Source organism: Poromitra crassiceps, assembly GCF_964638095.1.
Source record: "Poromitra crassiceps genome assembly, chromosome: 11".
NCBI classification, from domain to species: domain Eukaryota; kingdom Metazoa; phylum Chordata; class Actinopteri; order Beryciformes; family Melamphaidae; genus Poromitra; species Poromitra crassiceps.
In genome coordinates this window covers 34,889,746-34,909,745 of record NC_139643.1, presented here as the reverse complement: position 1 = coordinate 34,909,745, position 20,000 = coordinate 34,889,746, and the positions used below count along the sequence as shown (strand labels likewise).

The following is a 20,000-nucleotide window of genomic DNA, read 5'->3' as shown; positions in this document are numbered from 1 at the left end:
CCTCTCCCCATCTCTCTCCTGACTCCCATGTCTCTCTCTAGTTTTCACCTCCTCCTATCTCTCCCTGGCTGTCGACCAGCGCGGCATCGAACTCCCGTCTGCTCGGCATCGAACTCCCGTCTGCTCGGCATCGAACTCCCGTCTGCTCGGCATCGAACTCCCGTCTGCTCGGCATCGAACTCCCGTCTGCTCTGCATCGAACTCCCATCTGCTCGGCATTGAACTCCCGTCTGCTCTGCATCGAACTCCCGTCTGCTCTGCATCGAACTCCCCTCTGCTCGGCGGCATCGAACTCCCGTCTGCTCGGCCTCGAACTCCCGTCTGCTCTGCATCAAACTCCCGTCTGCTCGGCATCTAACTCCCGTCTGCTCGGCATCGAAATCCCGTCTGCTCGGCCTCGAACTCCCGTCTGCTTGGCATTGAACTCTCACCTGCTCGGCATCGAACTCCCGTCTGCTCGGCATCGAACTCCCGTCTGCTCTGCATCGAACTCCCGTCTGCTCGGCATCGAACTCCCGTCTGCTCGGCATCTAACTCCCGTCTGCTCGGCATCGAACTCCCGTCTGCTTGTGACCAATTTGCAAGGAATTTGCTCTCCCATTAAAGTGCATGTTCAGTGCGACTTTCAGACCTCTCCTCTTACCTGTTTTCTTTTATTTCCGCCGTCCCCGAGCGAACAGCCAGCTGCAGCTCTCCTCGCATGAAGAAAGAAGTGAAAGTGGGCTTTTTCAAGGCCACCACAGTTCAGTTCAGCCATATTGGATGAGGCAGCATTGAGCACGCTCTTTTGGGTGCACTTCCCTCTGCACCAAAGTACCCGTTTTTTGCACCAACCTGCCGTGTAATTGGTCGAGATGGGAATCGGTACCTGGAAGTATTCTTTTGTTTTGTTTGTTTGTTTTCTTTTCGACAGCTATCCACATGCTGTAGGGTCTGTTTAGTGAGTGTGAGAACTGAGATATATAGAACTTGTATGGATATATATATATATATAATATATATGTTCTCTCTTTCTCATTTTCTTTCCTAGTGCAAACTACTGGCCAATTATTTCTTTGCCCACGTACACAAAACACTTGCACAAGCACACAGACAGCACCACTAGCCACTGCAGCACAAAAGTAAGTAATGTTCGCTTGTATCTAAGGATGCACCGATTGCAAAATTCTGGGCCGATACCGATGTTTAAAATAACAATTGGCCGATAGCCTATACGGATACTGATATGGTTTTTTTTACGCCTTTTTTGACAGAGAAACAAAGAAATCTTCATTATAAACAAATGACTGACCTGTTTTAAAGTCTTTTGAGCCCTTCATCACACTATCTTAGAATGAGCACAAATTCAATCATACTGGCATGTCAAACAAACAGCAAATGATGTCAGACCCAACTGATCGGCTAAATATCGGCCGATACCGATATACTGACAATATATGGGTGCATCCCTACTTGTATCTGCACCCACACCCTTCAGTAGGATGATAAAACTATACCTCTCCTTTTCTCATTTTACCACACACACAATAACACACTCCTTGAGCTTGACTGCTAGTCAGTTACATTTCTAGGATTCCAGGATTACATTAGCAATCTGCACTGTGCATACTTCAGCGCTTAAAGTTCACTGGAGTTGTTGGTGTTACTCGTCTCACCAGTGGGCCACGTAAAGCCTTGAGAAAGCAGATATGTAAATGAGGCAAATAAGTGAGCCAACATAACGAGCAATTATGTGTGATGAATGGCTACAACGGCTGTTTAATGAAAGCCCCATCAGGCCTCCCGGTTGAGCTTGTTGACTCTCTCGCTGTTATTTTGTTGCCTTTAATTGTCTCCGAGATATTGCCTCCACTGACTAAATGACAAGATTGCCGCAGAATTACCTCCGAGAAAGAGACCCGCTATTGAGCTGCGGTGAGTAAACAAGATTTTTGCTTGACAAAACACACCGACCCACGCATATGTACTTAACTTAACACAGACATTATATAGCACAGACACACACTCACAAGCGTACAATTACACACATCAAACGAACAGATATAGAACTCAGAAAGAACGGTCAGAAAGTTAACGCAGATAAGGCCTACTAACTTTGTCTTTCAGTGAAATGCAGCCAGTAGCCATGGGAGGCAGCCACAAATGTTTCCAGCTTTTGTTACCTTCTGATTTATAGTCAGTCACCGTGTCCTTGAGGAATTGGTCTACATTTCCTGCTGTGTGTGTGCATGTGTGTGCGTGTGTGTGTGTGTGTGTGTGTGTATGCGTGTGTGTATTGTGTTGCTGAGAATGGGCTGATGATGTCATGTTTATGGCCGTGTAATTGTGTGTAATTGTCATCCTAATTATGGACAACAAAGAGGTTAGAAATGAATGCTTGTGAATTGACTGGTTGTGGAGGAAGTAACAAGAAGGGGCTGGACGGCGCTCTGCTGCGCTGCTTACATCCATGCTGTGTTCATGTGCGACTCACACACATTGGGAGAATATAATGCGGAACAGTGTGTGTGTGTGTGTGTGTGTGTGTGTGTGTGTGTGTGTGTGTGTGTGTGTGTGTGTGTGAGCCGGGTTCCCTCTGGTCAGTAAAATTCTGAGATAACATGATGATGTTGTGTATTCCAGACTGGGAAAGTCGGGGGGGAATTTGATCAACTCTCCGGGGGGAAGTCAGGCTATATCAGGGACTTTTACAAATGGGTCACACTACACAGGAATATATCAGTGTGTTTTCCAACGAAAACACACTAATTCTGGATTCAGCTGTTTTTCTCCACGGCAATCCCAACTGACTGTTTACCGTCTTTAAAAAAAAAAACATTCACAAACTCAAAGGGCACTCAGAGAGCGCAGAGCTCCGCCAAGGACAATTGATTTTCCGCGAGTGGGATCCGGATCGGCTCCTAAATGTAATGGGTTCTTCCTTGGCCCCTGCAGCAACACCCTTCCTTCCACCAACTTCCGTGAAAATAGGCGCAGTAGTTTCTCCATAATCCTGCTGAGGAACAATCAGACAAACCAACAAAAAAAAAAACTAAATACATAAGCTCCTCCTCGGCTGATGTAACTACAATGTTTTAAGTCATGGAGGTGCTCCCACTTGGAAAGTCATTGGAAAAGTCATGGAACTTGATCAGGGCCACTGGGAGGGGAGAGAGAGGGAGAATATGAGACAGCGCATACGTCATGCTACACCCACTGTGTATGACTTGATCACTCACTCACTCACTACCATCTCATCTCAATCCCTGTCAACAAGCTATTCTGTTTGAGCACTGAAGACATTGCAGCTAAAGCAACATTTATGTTGTTTTTTTGTGTGTGTGCCTTGACAGGTATTTGGAGACTTTGGCCTGCCTGCTGCTTGGTAGTGCTCATTGGCATTCATAGGCTGTTGGAGTGCACTAGAGCACAACAACGTGGTATGGCGAATGTGTGTGTGTGTGTGTGTGTGTGTGTGTGTGGTGTGTGTGTGTGTGTGTGTGTGTGTGTGTGTGCGCGCGTGTGCGTCTATGTGTGTGTGTGTGTGTGTGTGTGTGTGAGAGAGAGAGAGAAAAGAGGTGTTGCCCCATCCATGAACTGAACCTTTGACCTAGGCAGGCAGCCTGGATTGAGCAGCAGTCTGTCAGGAGCTGTTTGTCTGAACTGCGGCTGCGATCTGTCTCTGACTGTTTCCACATGTATAATGAATGCACACTATTCACTTTCATACACAACGAGACAGACGCACATTCTCTTGACACACACGCACATACACACACACACACACACACACACACACACACACACACACACACACACACACACACACAGAGCAGTCTCTTCTCATGGCTCTGTATCAATATTATGTTCTCCCCACCCTGCTCTGTTCCTGTTTGCACAGCCCAGTAAATGTACCAACCCACCTACTAATCCCTTATGGAGGAAGTCCCAGGCCATGCTTATTCATTCACCCCCCCCCCCCTCTCTCTCTGTCTCTGTCTCTCTCTCTCTCTCTCTGTGTGTCTCTCTCTGTGTCTCCCTCTCTCTCTCTCTCTCTCTCTCTCTGTGTCTCTCTTTCTCTCTGTCTCTGTCTCTCTCCCACAGACACACACTCAAACGCTGCTTTTTAGATAATGCACCTCTGTAAAGACAGTCTTGGAGGCAGCATAATAGCATAATAGTTGTGCGAACAATTTGTTTTGTAATTTTTATGTTTCTCGTGTGCTTTTATGTGCCGCTAATGCACTCACACACACACACCTGCAAGACATCTCACTACAACAAGCACACACACACACACACACACACACACACACACACACACACACACACACACACACACACACACACACACACACACACACACACACACACACTCACTCACTCACTCACACACACACACACACACACACACACACACACACACACACACACACACACACACACACACACACACACACACACTCACTCACTCACTCACTCACTCACTCACTCACTCACTCACTCACACACACACACACACACACACCTGCAAGACATCTCACTACAACAAGGGCACTATAGAAATAAGTCCTGTGACTTTTTTTGTGCATTATCGTTGGTTGATGGCTTTTAATTGTGCATGTAACCATGGAATTGCCCTTTTAGATTGAATTGTCAAACAAATAATCTCAACTAAAAACTAACTCAGAAACTTGACTGTCCGCACAGACACAGACAGCTACAGCTGAATATAAGAATCTCCCACCGAAGACTCCTACCTCATCTGTCTCAGTGTAAACAGAGCTTTAATTTCCACATAGAAAGATAATCCATAATCAGGTCTCTCTCTCTCTCTCTCCCTCTCTCTCTCCCTCTCTCTCTCCCCCTCTCTCCCTCTCTTTCGCCATGGTGTTCCGACAGACTTACTGAGGGTCAAGTTCCTAGAGAGGTGCTGCAGGTCGGTCGTATAAACACACAGACACTTCCGCTCTCTCTCTCCCTCCCTCCCTCCCTCTCTCTCTCTCTCCCTCCCTCCCTCTCTCTCTCTCCCCCTCCTCTCTCTCTCTCTCCCTCTCATAGACCCTTTGCTTTCTGGATTAGTGCCAGGCTGTGAGTGCACACGAGTGTCACCTTTCCCACTCGCCCCAGATCCAGGCCTGCATTGTCCACGCCTCGGGGCACACGCACACGTGCCTCTCCTGCATGCAGACGTGCACACTGTACATGCACACTGCAGACGTGCACACTGTACATGCACACTGCAGACGTGCACACTGTACATGCACACTGCAGACGTGCACACTGTACATGCACACTGCAGACGTGCACACTGTACATGCACACTGCAGACGTGCACACTGTACATGCACACTGCAGACGTGCACACTGTACATGCACACTGCAGACGTGCACACTGTACATGCACACTGCAGACGTGCATACTGTACATGCACACTGCAGACGTGCACACTGTACATGCACACTGCAGACGTGCACACTGTACATGCACACTGCAGACGTGCACACTGTACATGCACACTGCAGACGTGCACACTGTACATGCACACTGCAGACGTGCACACTGTACATGCACACTGCAGACGTGCACACTGTACATGCACACTGCAGACGTGCACACTGTACATGCACACTGCAGACGTGCATACTGTACATGCACACTGCAGACGTGCATACTGTACATGCACACTGCAGACGTGCACACTGTACATGCACACTGCAGACGTGCACACTGTACATGCACACTGCAGACGTACATACTGTACATGCACACTGCAGACGTGCACAAACTGACGCGTGCGGTCCCACACGCACACTGGAGCCGAGACACACACAGCTAGTCCTGACGCATCAGCTCGTCAATAACCTCCGTGTACGTCATGGAACCGTCCATGTAACACTAGGCCTGTTTGGGAACACGAATGGCGCCTAACTGAATATCAACCCGTTGTGACGTAGCTCTGAATATATATATATCATATATCATATATCAGCTAATTGCTGTTATTAGGCTGAACGATGGCCAGCCAGCCAGCCAGCCAGCCAGTGCTGGTGTTTTAATATCCCACTGTGTGGAGGTGAATCAGTGAAAAGCAGTAGGCCCGCAGGAAGGGAAGCTTTTATACCAAGATAAAGAAGGTAGAGCGACATATAGAGTGAGAGAGAGAGACATAGAGGGGGGGGGGGGGAGAGAGAGAGAGAGAGAGAGAGAGAGAGAGAGAGAGACGGGACGAGCAGGACTTAATGGGCATTTTGAGGGTTTGGATCTTGCTGCAGTGATGTCTTTCATCTGGAGAGACAGGAAGCAGAGTAAAACGAGCAGTATGGAGAGGAACAGGGCGACATGGTCAGACTGAGATAGTGACTGACAGAGGAAGAGCCACTAGGGTTGGGCATAGAAAACCAGATCCAAGTTGGAACTGATTCTGAAATTATGATTCTAAAGGAATCTAAAAGGAATCGATTTAGATTTTAGATTTTTAAACATATTTTGCGTATTTTGCATATTTCTACATAAAGTGTTAATGTAAAATTGTATACAAAACTGTTGATGTTTACAAAAGTTCATAATAAACGACAAGCAATGTAATGATAATATGACTGAATTTGACTTGAAAAAAATCCCTGTGAAATAAGCATGTGACCTGTTTTGACTCCACCCCTCAAAGGATCGGAGTTTAGAATCGTTAAGAACCAGAATCGATAAGCAGAATCGGATTCGGAATCAGAATCGTTTTAAAACCAAACGATACCAAACCCTAAGAGCGACAGAGAGAGAGGCAGTCGAGGGCGGGATTGTGCAGAGCGGTCAGGAGATGGACTGACGGTCAGGGGGGAGAGAAGCAGCACACACACACACACACACACACACACACACACTCTTTTCCTCTTCCATTCTATCGCTCCCTTATGACTCAACTGTTTTCTCTCCGTTTTTATTTCCTTTTTTCACTCATGTCTCCCTCTCAGGCTTTATATGAAGGGATTTGATTTTTGACTAGTTTATGTGTAAGACATCAAAATGCCTTTTGATGTAGAAGGACAGTATGGCCCGTGCAAAATCACATACAGTACCCGTTTGTACTAGTACCATTTGTTCAAGATCATCAAGAAAGACATCCCAGTATTTCTCAACAAAACTGATATATAGCTACACGTACGTTTGTACAGAGCTGCTAAATTAATTATTCATTCATTAAAATTTAATTTGGCTCATGTCTCAGGGCAGCAGCTAGCTACAGTATGACTCTGCAGGCATCAACATTGTGTCTGTTGACTTTTTAACAGTAAGAGTTTCAAAGATATTCACACTCATCCATCCATCCATCCATTCATCTTCAACAGCTTATGGTAGCAGATCCAGCAGGGGACTCCAAACTTCCCTTTTTCTGCCTGGTCACATTAGCCAGCTCTGTCGGGGGCATCCCGAGGCATTCCCAGGCCAGTGTGGAGATCTAGTCACTCCACCTAGCCCCTCGGTCTGCCCTGTGGTCTCCTCCCAGCTGGACGTGCCTGGAACACCTCCCTATGGAGGCGACCAGGGGGCATCCTTACCAGATGCCTGAACCACCTCAACTGGCTCCTTCCTACATGAAGGAGCAGCAGCTCTGAGTCTCTCATAGGTATATGAACTTATCTGAACAAAATGCGCACGCGTGCATGTGTGTGAGACAGCTAAGATCCACAGAGTCCCCTAGGGCTAGGCTGTGTGTGGAGGACCAATTAAAATCCCCACCCACCGCTCTCAAACCCCAATGGACTGGCACACACACACATATACACAAACACAGACACACACAAGGACAGCCTGAGAAAGTAGAAACAATCAATCAATAATTGATGCTAATTGGCTCTATCCATTCATAATTGATACCCTCAGTGGCCTCACCTGAGGCTCCATGCGTTCCTTCTTTCTGACACACCTGCTGTTTCTCACTGTGTTATCTCCACCTGCGGCTGCACAGGAAGGAACCCCTCCATGCTGATCAGCAAACGGAGTGCATCCTCCAGACTCAGCATGCGTCCGTATCTAAGATGACACATGGATATAATCACTGTTTTCTCACCGTTGAGTTAATAGAGACATTTATATTCTGGTTTGGCAATGTTCAACCGTGCCACTCTCCTCTAGTGAGAGTCATTTACGGTGTGCCCAGTTCCCCTAATGAATTGCAGTCGACTGTAGTGTGTAGTGCACATGGACCCTGATCATTTGCCTGCCATCCAGGCTTAGACGAGTCACTGGAAAAAGCGTGATTGTGTTATCATGTTTTCAGTTCCCTTTTCAGATTTGAGCATTGCATTAAATAGTAGTACCTGATCCACTACTTACTGTACAGATTGGACCATCGTACTGCCATAAACCGGCCCTCATAGACCATCATTAATTTGAAAGCCATCTGCACAAGTAATCCATCCAAGTTATCCAAGTTGTTTGCGGAAAATTGTTTAGAATTAAGACATTAAGCCATTGCTGCCGTGTGGCCTGCCATTTTTATAGTGGTCCAAAAGCGCAACTAATGATAATGGCGTTTGTCTTCCTAAAACAAATGACTTACCGCTCCCCCTCATCTTCCTCCACGTGTTCCTGCAGATCACCACTCTGATCAACCACAAAGACAAGCCAAAGAAGTCGGAGCGCACCCTGGTGGCCATCCACAGGGTGGGCCAGGCGGTGAGCGTGGCGGTGGGGCGCTTCGTCGCCGTGGGGGAGGCCATTGCCGCAGAGAACCAGGAGCTGAAGGAGGAGATGGGGCAAGCCTGCTTCGAGGCACGCAGAGCAGGTAGGCCACTCTGTTTGGATTCCAGTATGTAGGAGCAGGTCATTTACCTGATCAAACCATGTGAGGCTTCTTCATCCTAAAGGCTGAACTACTGTATATGTTGCACTTCTTCTTCTTATATAGCTAGCTTCTTCATAAGGTTAGCCACTAAGACGTTACACTTTAGAGGTTATTGTCTGCTCATCAGCGTTCATAACTACTGTATTCTTAAATCAGTTTCTCACCCTCAGGCACTGCGGTGTCATCAAAATGTATGAAAAGTTTTTATCCATCTGGACAGCCTGCCTGTCAAGCAGTATTAGAGTGTTTTGGAGACACTGTTGTTGTTAGGTTGGAAGTGAGGGCCTGAGGCTGCTGTCTGTGTGGAGACACGGGGCACAGAGCAGCGGCCCTGCCTGGGAAAGCACTGCATCATGGGCAGAGGTGGAAATACTTAGCCAAAAAGCCAAATCTTACTCAGGTACTAGTATTGTTACTTTAGTGAAAATGTACTCAAGTACAAGTAAAAGTACTCATCCAGGAAATTACTCAAGTAAGACTAAAACAAAAGTAGCCTATTTAAAAGTACTCAAGTAAAAGAGTCAATTTGTGTTACTTTAAAACTGCTTTATGTTTTAATTATGTATCCTAATACATTTCACACATCTAGCGTACATGTTATGTACATAAGACATGGACAGCTTAGGTAACCTAAGCTACCTAAACTGTCCATGTCTCCAAGTTTGGGGGTTGCGAGATAATTATGGGATAGGAAGAAAAAAAACATTTCTTTAATACAAATTTAACATCATACTATTTTTTTCCTGACTTTTTCTTGAGAAATAATCATTTTCACCCTCTGGGCGCTTCTGATAACTCATAAGCGAAAATCGTTCTATGGTCGGACTGAACTTGACCTCTCTGCGTAATGTAGCCTGTGACGGGGGAGGGGGTCACAAAAAGGCACTGCTTTGTTTTTTCGGGGTCACGAGCCGAAAAGATTGAGAACCAATGATTTAGAGCATTTTGAACGGGGAGGAGCAGGAAAGAGAGATGGGGGTGTATTAAACAGAGAGGAGAGAGAGCGATACAGAGAGGGAGGGGGGTTGAAAGAGTAACACGCAGAGCGAGGAGGAGAAGATCTGGAGGACCACTGTCGAGGGACTAGCATCTGTTATTGAACCAGAGAAAGAAGGGGTGAAGAAGGCATTATCAAGAAAAGTATTTCTCTCTGTGTGCCTCCGCTTCTTTCAACACTCCTCCATGAAGAAGCCGTGTAAAAAATACCTCACACATACCAACTCCTATATCTTCCTGGGCCATCCGAACCTTCTCTCATCATCCTCGGTGTGGTGTGGCTAGCTATGGTTTAGCCACCTGTCACCACTCGCTCAGTCTCATATCTGTGGGCTTAGTTCTTATCAAGTCAAACATGGCATGGGCCTCATTGAATCTTCTGCAGTGCAGCCGGCGGCTCCACTCTGCAGCCCCCCTGCTCTCCCAGAGGGACTGGAAACAATATCACGCTGGATGAGAGTTTAGACACAACACAGCCATAATAGGTTTATGTTGGGGGGAGCCGGCTTGTGCATCAATGCGTTTAATCCTCCCACCGCGCCGCTTTGTAAAGCGGGTTCATTCCAGCAAAGAGAGCGCTGGTAGGAAGAGAGAGAGAGGAGAGCGGGGAGAAAGTGTGTGTGTGTGTGCGCGCGCGCGTGTGTGTGTGTGTGTGTGTGTGCTTTTCCCACTGTAACTAATTTATTCCAGTCCTCACTTCTCTCAAAGGGAGTGTTTTCACAGTTTCCCTCGCACTTCTCCCGGCAGACGCTAACTGTTCCTTGATAAAAGAGAGAGAGAGAGAGAGAGAGAGAGAGAGAGAGAGAGAGAGAGAGAGAGAGAGAGAGAGAGAGAGAGAACTTTTCCTCCTCTCTGTCCTTTTTTTAAGAAATGATGAAGACGTCCTCGGGGACGAGAGAGAAAGTCAGACTTTTTAGAGTCTTTTTAAGTCTCCAGGAAGGAGGAGGGCTAGCTGGCGAAGGATGGACCGCTAACTGATTCGTAGCCGCGGGGAGAGTTTGAGCAGCCTGGCCTCAGCCTTGTGTGCTATAATGAATGAAATAAAGGGAGGCTAAAAGCATTAGCTTAATTAGATGCTACCCATCATCAGGGGGGTGGAGCTTAATTAGATGCTACCCATCATCAGGGGGGTGGAGCTTAATTAGATGCTACCCATCATCAGGGGGGTGGAGCTTAATTAGATGCTACCCATCATCATCAGGGGGGCGGAGAGAACCAACGCGACAGGTCGGTATAGGCCTAATCTGTGGTGGGGAGCTCTGCGTTCCTGTCTCCCTCACTCAATCTCATCTCTGTCATATCTCTCTCTCTCTCTCTCTCTCTCATAGTCTCAAAAAGATTTAACATGCCTAAGATGGTAGTTGGGATCAAGATAAAGCCAGTAGATATGTGAGAGTTTAGATACTAGACTTTATGGACAGCAGGTTAGGGTTGGGTATTAACGATTCGGATTTTATTATCGATTCTGTTCTTAACGATTCCGACTTCCGATTTTGTGAGGGGCGGGGTCAAAACAGGTCACATGCTTATTTCACTTTTTTCTTTTTTTTTCTTTTTTTTTACCATTACACAAGTCATATCCAGTCATATTCATATTATCATAACATTGCTTGTCATTTATTATGAACTTTTGTAAACATCAACAGCTTATACTTTTTTGTATACAATTTTAAATTAAGACTTTATGTAGCAGTCTTAAAATGTTCGGGTGGAAACTGGGATTTCAATTATGTTCTGCATGCAATTCTTTTTTGATTCCTTTGGAATCAGAATTTTTATGGACAACCCTCCAGCAGGTGCGGTTCAACAAGTTGCTAAAAACCAAGGAGACCAAATCGATTGTCATTCAGTAGACTCTGCACCAGCACGTCAGGGTTAAGCCTTTTTAAGCTTTTCATCTCTTTCAAACAAAGTGAAATAGTAGCCGAATAATGATCATGATCAAAGTGAATCACAAATGAATCACTCTGAATTCATCGCACACACACTCACCATCTCATCATACACTACACTCTCCATGTAGCAGCTACATGTAGCTACATTGTAGCTCATAGAGCAACTTGGCTACTACAGTGAGGAGAAAACAGCATCCAAACAAAAACGACCATATATAGGAACACAGATGGAAAAAGAGTCTATGGGATCACTCTCTTTAAGGTCTTGAAGACTCAATGCATTGATGCGAGCTGGAGGAGACAGGACGGAGGGGGGGGGGGGTGACCGGAGCGGGCAGAGTTGGTGTTACCCTGGTGGTGTCATGGGGGTTGAGCAGCATTCTTCGTGAGACAGGCCTGGATGTTTCAGCTGGTTAGGGGAGCTGGCACTGAAGAGCAGCCTGTCGGATGTAATCAGCTCGTCAGCGCAACTTCTTTTAAAGGACCAGCCAATGCAAATACAGAGCCAAGCTGCATGAGCCGATAGAGAGCTATCTATTTCTCCTCCCCCCTCTCCCTCCCTCTTTCTTAACTCTCTCCCCCCTCTCCCTCCCTCTTTCTGAACTCTCTCTCTCTCACATGTCTCTCCCTCTACCTCCCCCTCGCTCTGAACTCTGGCCCTCTTCCTCTCTCTGTCGAAACAGACTATTTTGGTCTTCAGCCAAAACAGGTTTTCTGCCCCAAAACGGCATTATTTCCATTTTCAGACTTGTTCTTTCTTAGTGTGCTTAGTGTGAGTTTGTGTTTGTGAGTCATGATGTGAATCACATTGTGCATTCAGCAATCGGCATTATGTGTGAAATGTATTTGGCGTGTTTGCGGTTCTAACTTGTCATCTGACCACTCGGTGAAATGACTCGGTCATGTCTCGTCGAGGACATGATGCCAACTGTGTCCGGGACCAGGCTGGCATAGCTGTCGTGCCGCTGCGCTGAATATAGTTTTCCTTTGTGCAGCCTGTCCAGCACCACGTGTTCTGTTCTCCCAGAGGTTCCTACAGCAGTGAGTGGCAGTGTTCCATTGATATATTGCACTCTGAAGTGACATGGAAGAGGGCATATAGTGCACTCTGAAGTGACATGGAAGAGGGCATATAGTGCACTCTGAAGTGACATGGAAGAGGGCATATAGTGCACTCTGAAGTGACATGGAAGAGGGCATATAGTGCACTCTGAAGTGACATGGAAGAGGGCATATAGTGCACTCTGAAGTGACATGGAAGAGGGCATATAGTGCACTCTGAAGTGACATGGAAGAGGGCATTTGGGAAATGATCACTGGACTAGCAAATGTCTCAAAGCTTCGCTACAATAACGCAGCTACTTTTTAGTGACCAGGCAGGCTATTAGGCTGGGATATTGGCAAGGATCTGACGATACGATACGTATCACGATACTATGGATCACGATACGATTGTATCACGATTAGAGCTGTCACGATTCCTCGAGTACCTCGAATAACTCGAATAATTAAATTGATCGAGGCCAAAATGATTCGCCTCGACACGCATCTGAGTAATAGAAGAGAGTGGGTAAAATAGAAATTCCGACGGAACCTTAAGGCAACACGCGAGAGCGCGTCAGTATGTCACTCTACCTGAAAACATCAACAAACGGGTCCACCCGAAAATGTGGCTACACTTTCCCAAGATAGACTCAGACAACACTGGTTGCAACATTTGTGATGTGAATTGCAAAGCTGGCCAGGGAAACACCTCAAACTTGAGGAAGCATGGTCAAACACAAGATATATTTACAGTAGCTAAATGCTGAAGACTGTAACGTATTACTAGATAGGCTGAGGGTGAATGAAGCAGGCAGCGCACCGCAGGTAACGTTAGCAGCACCTCCTCAGCTGTAACGTTGAGAGAGGCATCGACTACAACATCAGGTAACGTTATTTAATTAGCTAGCGTTAGCTGGATAAGTTGTTTCACTGCCGTTGTAGTTGTTAGATAACGGGGCTTTTCACTGTCTTCACAACGACTGCAAAACAGAGATCGTTAACGTTAACGCGTTAACGCTAACGTTGCTGCAGTAATTGTCAAGGGTTTAACAGAAAGTATTTCCTCAGCCTGTATAGTAGCTATCAACATGAAATAAAAAGCGTTTGACAGCTTAAACCCGTGGCTTTTTATTTGGAAGGGTTACATTTGCCGTAATCTTTATTAACATTTCTTAAAATGCATTAGAATATTTTTATTTTTATTTTTTTGGGTTAAAGATCTTTTTTTTTAAATTAACATTAGAGCAAATATAATACGAAAAGCCAAAGGGTTAAGCTCTCAAATGCTTTTTATTTTATGTTTCTATGTACTACAGAGCCTGAGATATGAAGGCTTTAGTGAATACCGACCGCTCTCTCTGAGAAGTTTGGACCGTTTTCTGTGAGAAATACAAAGCTCAACCTATTAACGTTAGCGGCTAATTTAACAGCGTTTTGTGTGTGTGTGTGTGTGTGTGTGTGTGTGTGTGTGTGTGTGTGTGTGTGTGATCACACTAGCCTGTTGGTGTGTGAGAGAGAAAGAGAGAGTGAGTGTGTGTGAGAGAGAAAGAGTGTGTGTGTCATGCAGCTGTAAGGTAAATGAAGGATGTAAACTAGCTAGTAAGCCATTCATTCATATTATTTAACGGTTGCTGTACACTGGAAGAACTCAAACGTCAGGTTGAAAAGATGAATGGTGCCACTGCCAGTTCTATGCAATTTAAAAATAAAAATGTTGTTTTTTCTAAGAAAGAAACTAATGTAGTTGTTTATTTGAAGAGATTTATCTTATTTTTTGGTGTATATTTACGATAAGCCTTTGAAAACACAAAAAAGGGTTCTTATCCGATTACTCGATTAATCGATGGATTATTCGGTAGAATACTCGATTACTAAAAGAATCGATAGTTGCAGCTCTAATCACGATACATTGCGATACAATACACATTGCAATATATTGCAATACTCTACATAATTTACTGAAAATTTTAAAATAGAGCTAAAAATACAACACGCTGTGTACCACCCAGGTAGTGTAATAATATGTACATCACTTTATATTGGCAGCTTAGTGGACAAATTTAGTCAAAACTACTGAGTGTTGAGTGTCTTACTGAACGCACTGAGATAAAAAAGTATTCTTTTCTTTTAGTATTGTGTCACTGAAGACACGGATGTGCAAAAAAAATCGATGTGGCGATATATCACGATATTTTTCTGAAATATCGATACAGTATTGCGGAAAAAAGTATTGCGATATGTTGCCGTATCGATTGTATTGCACAGCCCTACAGGCTATGAGGTTATTGAACCATCCACCTCCACTCACTGATCAAACATCTAGCTCTCTGAGTTTGGGATGTGTCCAGGTGCAAAGTCCAAATCTATACTATATACTGTAGGAGGCAGGAGTCCACCAAGCCCGTTGCTAAACTATACCCTCCTCTCCTCCCTTGCAGGTGATGCCATAGCTCAGCTGACAGACGTGGGCGCGGCCCAGCCAGCGCCGTCGGACGCACGCATCACGGTGTTCAGCGATAGGACGGGCATGGTGAAGGCCGCCCGCTTGCTGCTCTCCTCCGTCACCAAGGTCCTGGTTCTGGCCGACCGCATCGTCATCAAGCAGATCATCACGTCACGCAACAAGGTGGAGAAGGCCCTCTCACACAGATGGGGATGTGTTTATATGCACGAAGTGTGAGGCAGATCAACATTGAAATGTTGATCCCCAAACCTCAAACAAGGCACCGTTTTGGGCTTAAAATGCAAATGTTTAGGGATGAACTCTGTTGCATTTTCTCTAGCACCCACACACACGCACGCACGCACACGCACACACACACACACACACACACACACACACACGCGCACACACACACACACACACACACACACACACACACACACACACACACACACACACACACACACTCACACACTCCATACAGAGTTCTTTATTGGACTACTAGAGAAGCACTGGTTCTTTGAAGGAGTACTCAGGGCTCAGCCTCTCTGGAGGTAATTGAAGGGAAGAGGCACATTTAGCTAACATAAAGCCTCAGAGCCAGGGGCTGTCTGCCCTGCTGTACCTGTCTGCCTGCCCTGCTGTACCTGTCTGCCTGCCCTGCTGTACCTGTCTGCCTGCCCTGCTGTACCTGTCTGTCTGCCCTTCTGTACCTGTCTGTCTGCCCTTCTGTACCTGTCTGCCCTTCTGTACCGGTCTGCCTGCTCTGTACCTGTCTGCCCTTCTGTACCGGTCTGCCTGCCCTGTACCTGTCTGCCTGCCCTGCTGTACCTGTCTGTCTGCCCTTCTGTACCTGTCTGCCTGCCCTGTACCTGTCTGCCTGCCCTGCTGTACCTGTCTGTCTGCCCTTCTGTACCGGTCTGCCTGCCCTGTACCTGTCTGCCCTTCTGTACCGGTCTGCCTGCCCTGTACCTGTCTGCCTGCCCTGCTGTACCTGTCTGTCTGCCCTTCTGTACCTGTCTGCCCTGCTGTACCTGTCTGTCTGCCCTTCTGTACCTGTCTGCCTGCTCTGTACCTGTCTGCCTGCCCTGCTGTACCTGTCTGCCTGCCCTTCTGTACCTGTCTGCCTGCTCTGTACCTGTCTGCCTGCCCTGCTGTACCTGTCTGCCTGCCCTGCTGTACCTGTCTGCCTGCCCTGCTGTACCTGTCTGCCTGCCCTGTACCTGTCTGCCTGCTCTGTACCTGTCTGCCTGCTCTGTACCTGTCTGCCTGCTCTGTACCTGTCTGCCTGCTCTGTACCTGTCTGCCTGCCCTGCTGTACCTGTCTGTCTGCCCTTCTGTACCTGTCTGCCCTTCTGTACCTGTCTGCCTGCCCTGTACCTGTCTGCCTGCTCTGTACCTGTCTGCCTGCCCTGCTGTACCTGTCTGCCTGCCCTGCTGTACCTGTCTGCCTGCCCTGCTGTACCTGTCTGCCTGCTCTGTACCTGTCTGCCTGCTCTGTACCTGTCTGTCTGCCTGCTCTGTACCTGTCTGTCTGCCTGCTCTGTACCTGTCTGTCTGCCCTGCTGTACCTGTCTGCCTGCTCTGCTGTACCTGTCTGCCTGCTCTGTACCTGTCTGCCTGCTCTGTACCTGTCTGCCTGCTCTGTACCTGTCTGCCTGCTCTGTACCTGTCTGCCTGCTCTGTACCTGTCTGCCTGCTCTGTACCTGTCTGCCTGCCCTGCTGTACCTGTCTGCCTGCTCTGTACCTGTCTGTCTGCCTGCTCTGTACCTGTCTGCCTGCTCTGTACCTGTCTGCCTGCCCTGCTGTACCTGTCTGCCTGCCCTGCTGTACCTGTCTGCCTGCCCTGCTGTACCTGTCTGCCTGCCCTGTACCTGTCTGCCTGCTCTGTACCTGTCTGCCTGCCCTGCTGTACCTGTCTGCCTGCCCTGTACCTGTCTGCCTGCTCTGTACCTGTCTGCCTGCTCTGTACCTGTCTGCCTGCTCTGTACCTGTCTGCCTGCCCTGCTGTACCTGTCTGTCTGCCCTTCTGTACCTGTCTGCCCTTCTGTACCTGTCTGCCTGCCCTGTACCTGTCTGCCTGCTCTGTACCTGTCTGCCTGCCCTGCTGTACCTGTCTGCCTGCCCTGCTGTACCTGTCTGCCTGCCCTGCTGTACCTGTCTGCCTGCTCTGTACCTGTCTGCCTGCTCTGTACCTGTCTGTCTGCCTGCTCTGTACCTGTCTGTCTGCCTGCTCTGTACCTGTCTGTCTGCCCTGCTGTACCTGTCTGCCTGCTCTGCTGTACCTGTCTGCCTGCTCTGTACCTGTCTGCCTGCTCTGTACCTGTCTGCCTGCTCTGTACCTGTCTGCCTGCTCTGTACCTGTCTGCCTGCTCTGTACCTGTCTGCCTGCTCTGTACCTGTCTGCCTGCCCTGCTGTACCTGTCTGCCTGCCCTGTACCGGTCTGCCTGCTCTGTACCGGTCTGCCTGCTCTGTACCTGTCTGCCTGCTCTGTACCTGTCTGCCTGCTCTGTACCTGTCTGCCTGCTCTGTACCTGTCTGCCTGCCCTTCTGTACCTGTCTGCCTGCTCTGTACCTGTCTGCCTGCTCTGTACCTGTCTGCCTGCTCTGTACCTGTCTGCCTGCTCTGTACCTGTCTGCCTGCCCTTCTGTACCTGTCTGCCTGCTCTGTACCTGTCTGCCTGCTCTGCTGTACCTGTCTGCCTGCCCTGCTGTACCTGTCTGCCTGCCCTGCTGTACCTGTCTGCCTGCTCTGTACCTGTCTGCCTGCTCTGTACCTGTCTGTCTGCCTGCTCTGTACCTGTCTGTCTGCCTGCTCTGTACCTGTCTGTCTGCCCTGCTGTACCTGTCTGCCTGCTCTGCTGTACCTGTCTGCCTGCTCTGTACCTGTCTGCCTGCTCTGTACCTGTCTGCCTGCTCTGTACCTGTCTGCCTGCTCTGTACCTGTCTGCCTGCTCTGTACCTGTCTGCCTGCTCTGTACCTGTCTGCCTGCCCTGCTGTACCTGTCTGCCTGCCCTGTACCGGTCTGCCTGCTCTGTACCGGTCTGCCTGCTCTGTACCTGTCTGCCTGCTCTGTACCTGTCTGCCTGCTCTGTACCTGTCTGCCTGCTCTGTACCTGTCTGCCTGCCCTTCTGTACCTGTCTGCCTGCTCTGTACCTGTCTGCCTGCTCTGTACCTGTCTGCCTGCTCTGTACCTGTCTGCCTGCCCTTCTGTACCTGTCTGCCTGCTCTGTACCTGTCTGCCTGCTCTGTACCTGTCTGTCTGCCTGCTCTGTACCTGTCTGTCTGCCTGCTCTGTACCTGTCTGTCTGCCCTGCTGTACCTGTCTGTCTGCCCTGCTGTACCTGTCTGCCTGCTCTGCTGTACCTGTCTGTCTGCCCTGCTGTACCTGGCTCTGCTCTTATCCAGACAGGGTGCTGTGCTGTGTGGAGAGAGCTGCAGCTTGATGGATGCACAGGGCCTAATCATGACTGGTTAGCCTTGTTTGGACAGACAGTCGACAGCCCCCCTGTTCTCCATTGCTGGCAAACACAATTACATCACTTCCCCTTCTCTGCCTGGCTTTGATAAGAAGCTGCTGCGTCAGCGCTGCCAGTTAGCCTATTCTTAGCAGTCAAATTAGCAGCTAGACTGTACTATTAACTTAGCTGTAGATGATCAATTACAAATTCACCTAGTCTTATCTCAGGATGTCACTGACGTCATTACATCACATCAGTGTGTAGCCAGTAGCACCCCAAAGGTGAGCACTGGAATAACACACCGACTCTGAAACCACTGAACTAGGCCAGGGGTTTCTAAACTTTTCAGACCAAGTACAACGATGTACCAAATCAAATTTCCCAGGGACCACTTCCACTGCGGATACCAACAATTTCCCCCCCATAAAATACAATTTGCTGATTTAGCCATGCAATAGCATCAGAAAGGAATAATAAGTGGTTGAAAGCACGCACACACACACACACACACACACACACACACACACACACACACACACACACACACACACACACACACACACACACACACACACACACACAGGCTGTCACTTGAAAAAAAGGACCCATTCGAAGAAAAAAAAAGCTTTGTTATTTAGCCATCTTCCTGACAAGCTAGCATGATGTGGTTGGTACCAATCAATGCCTTAGGTCCTCTAGTTTCATTATGATACCAGAAACTTCATCCTGGCTTGAAAACTGAGCCCGCTACAGCCTCTGACAGCAGATTTTCAAAATTGCGATATTTCCCGAATATCACGATACATTATTTCCGAAAATCGGCCCAAGCCTACTCCTCAGGGTTAATGTGTATGTAAAAACGGTTCTCTGTTAAAAAACCAGGCGGATCACCGTGGACCACATTTCTACTACCTTTCATTCTTGCATTGGTTCTATTGTCGGACAAAATAAGTATCACTTGTCAGATATAAACATGAGCCCTGTTCCAAACCGGTCCCTATTTCAGAAATAGTGGACTATATAGTGTGTTGGCCATTTTGTACTAGTGTCCCAATTCTCAGCTGTTAATTTGATTCACTAGTATATAGTCCACTCTAAAATACCCACAATGCACTACAATATCTAGTGAACAGAGAATGTTGTACACTACACTTTCTCCCATATACCACAATGCAATGCTGTCGTGTTTACCAAAGGAGAAGGATAGTGAGATAGTGTCTGAAACTGGTTTGATCGTTCCCCATATAGTTCACTATATAAACACCACATGGGGAATAGTGAGTGAGTGAATGAGTGAACCCATTCTGAACACGACTATGGTCTATCTGACATCCT

General features: G+C 47.6%; 1 protein-coding gene across 1 annotated transcript in view; it reads left to right on the top strand.

Moving 5' to 3' along the window:
- The window catches only part of ctnnal1 (catenin (cadherin-associated protein), alpha-like 1), a gene marked incomplete at its 5' end in the record, with an annotated part of 60,967 nt that overhangs the window by 27,110 nt on the left and 13,857 nt on the right, over positions 1-20,000 (top strand). The window contains 2 exons of the mRNA XM_083645994.1: positions 8,573-8,762; positions 15,196-15,431. Coding sequence (XP_083502120.1) covers positions 8,573-8,762; positions 15,196-15,431 — 426 coding nt within the window. The remainder of the gene's footprint in view (positions 1-8,572; positions 8,763-15,195; positions 15,432-20,000) is intronic.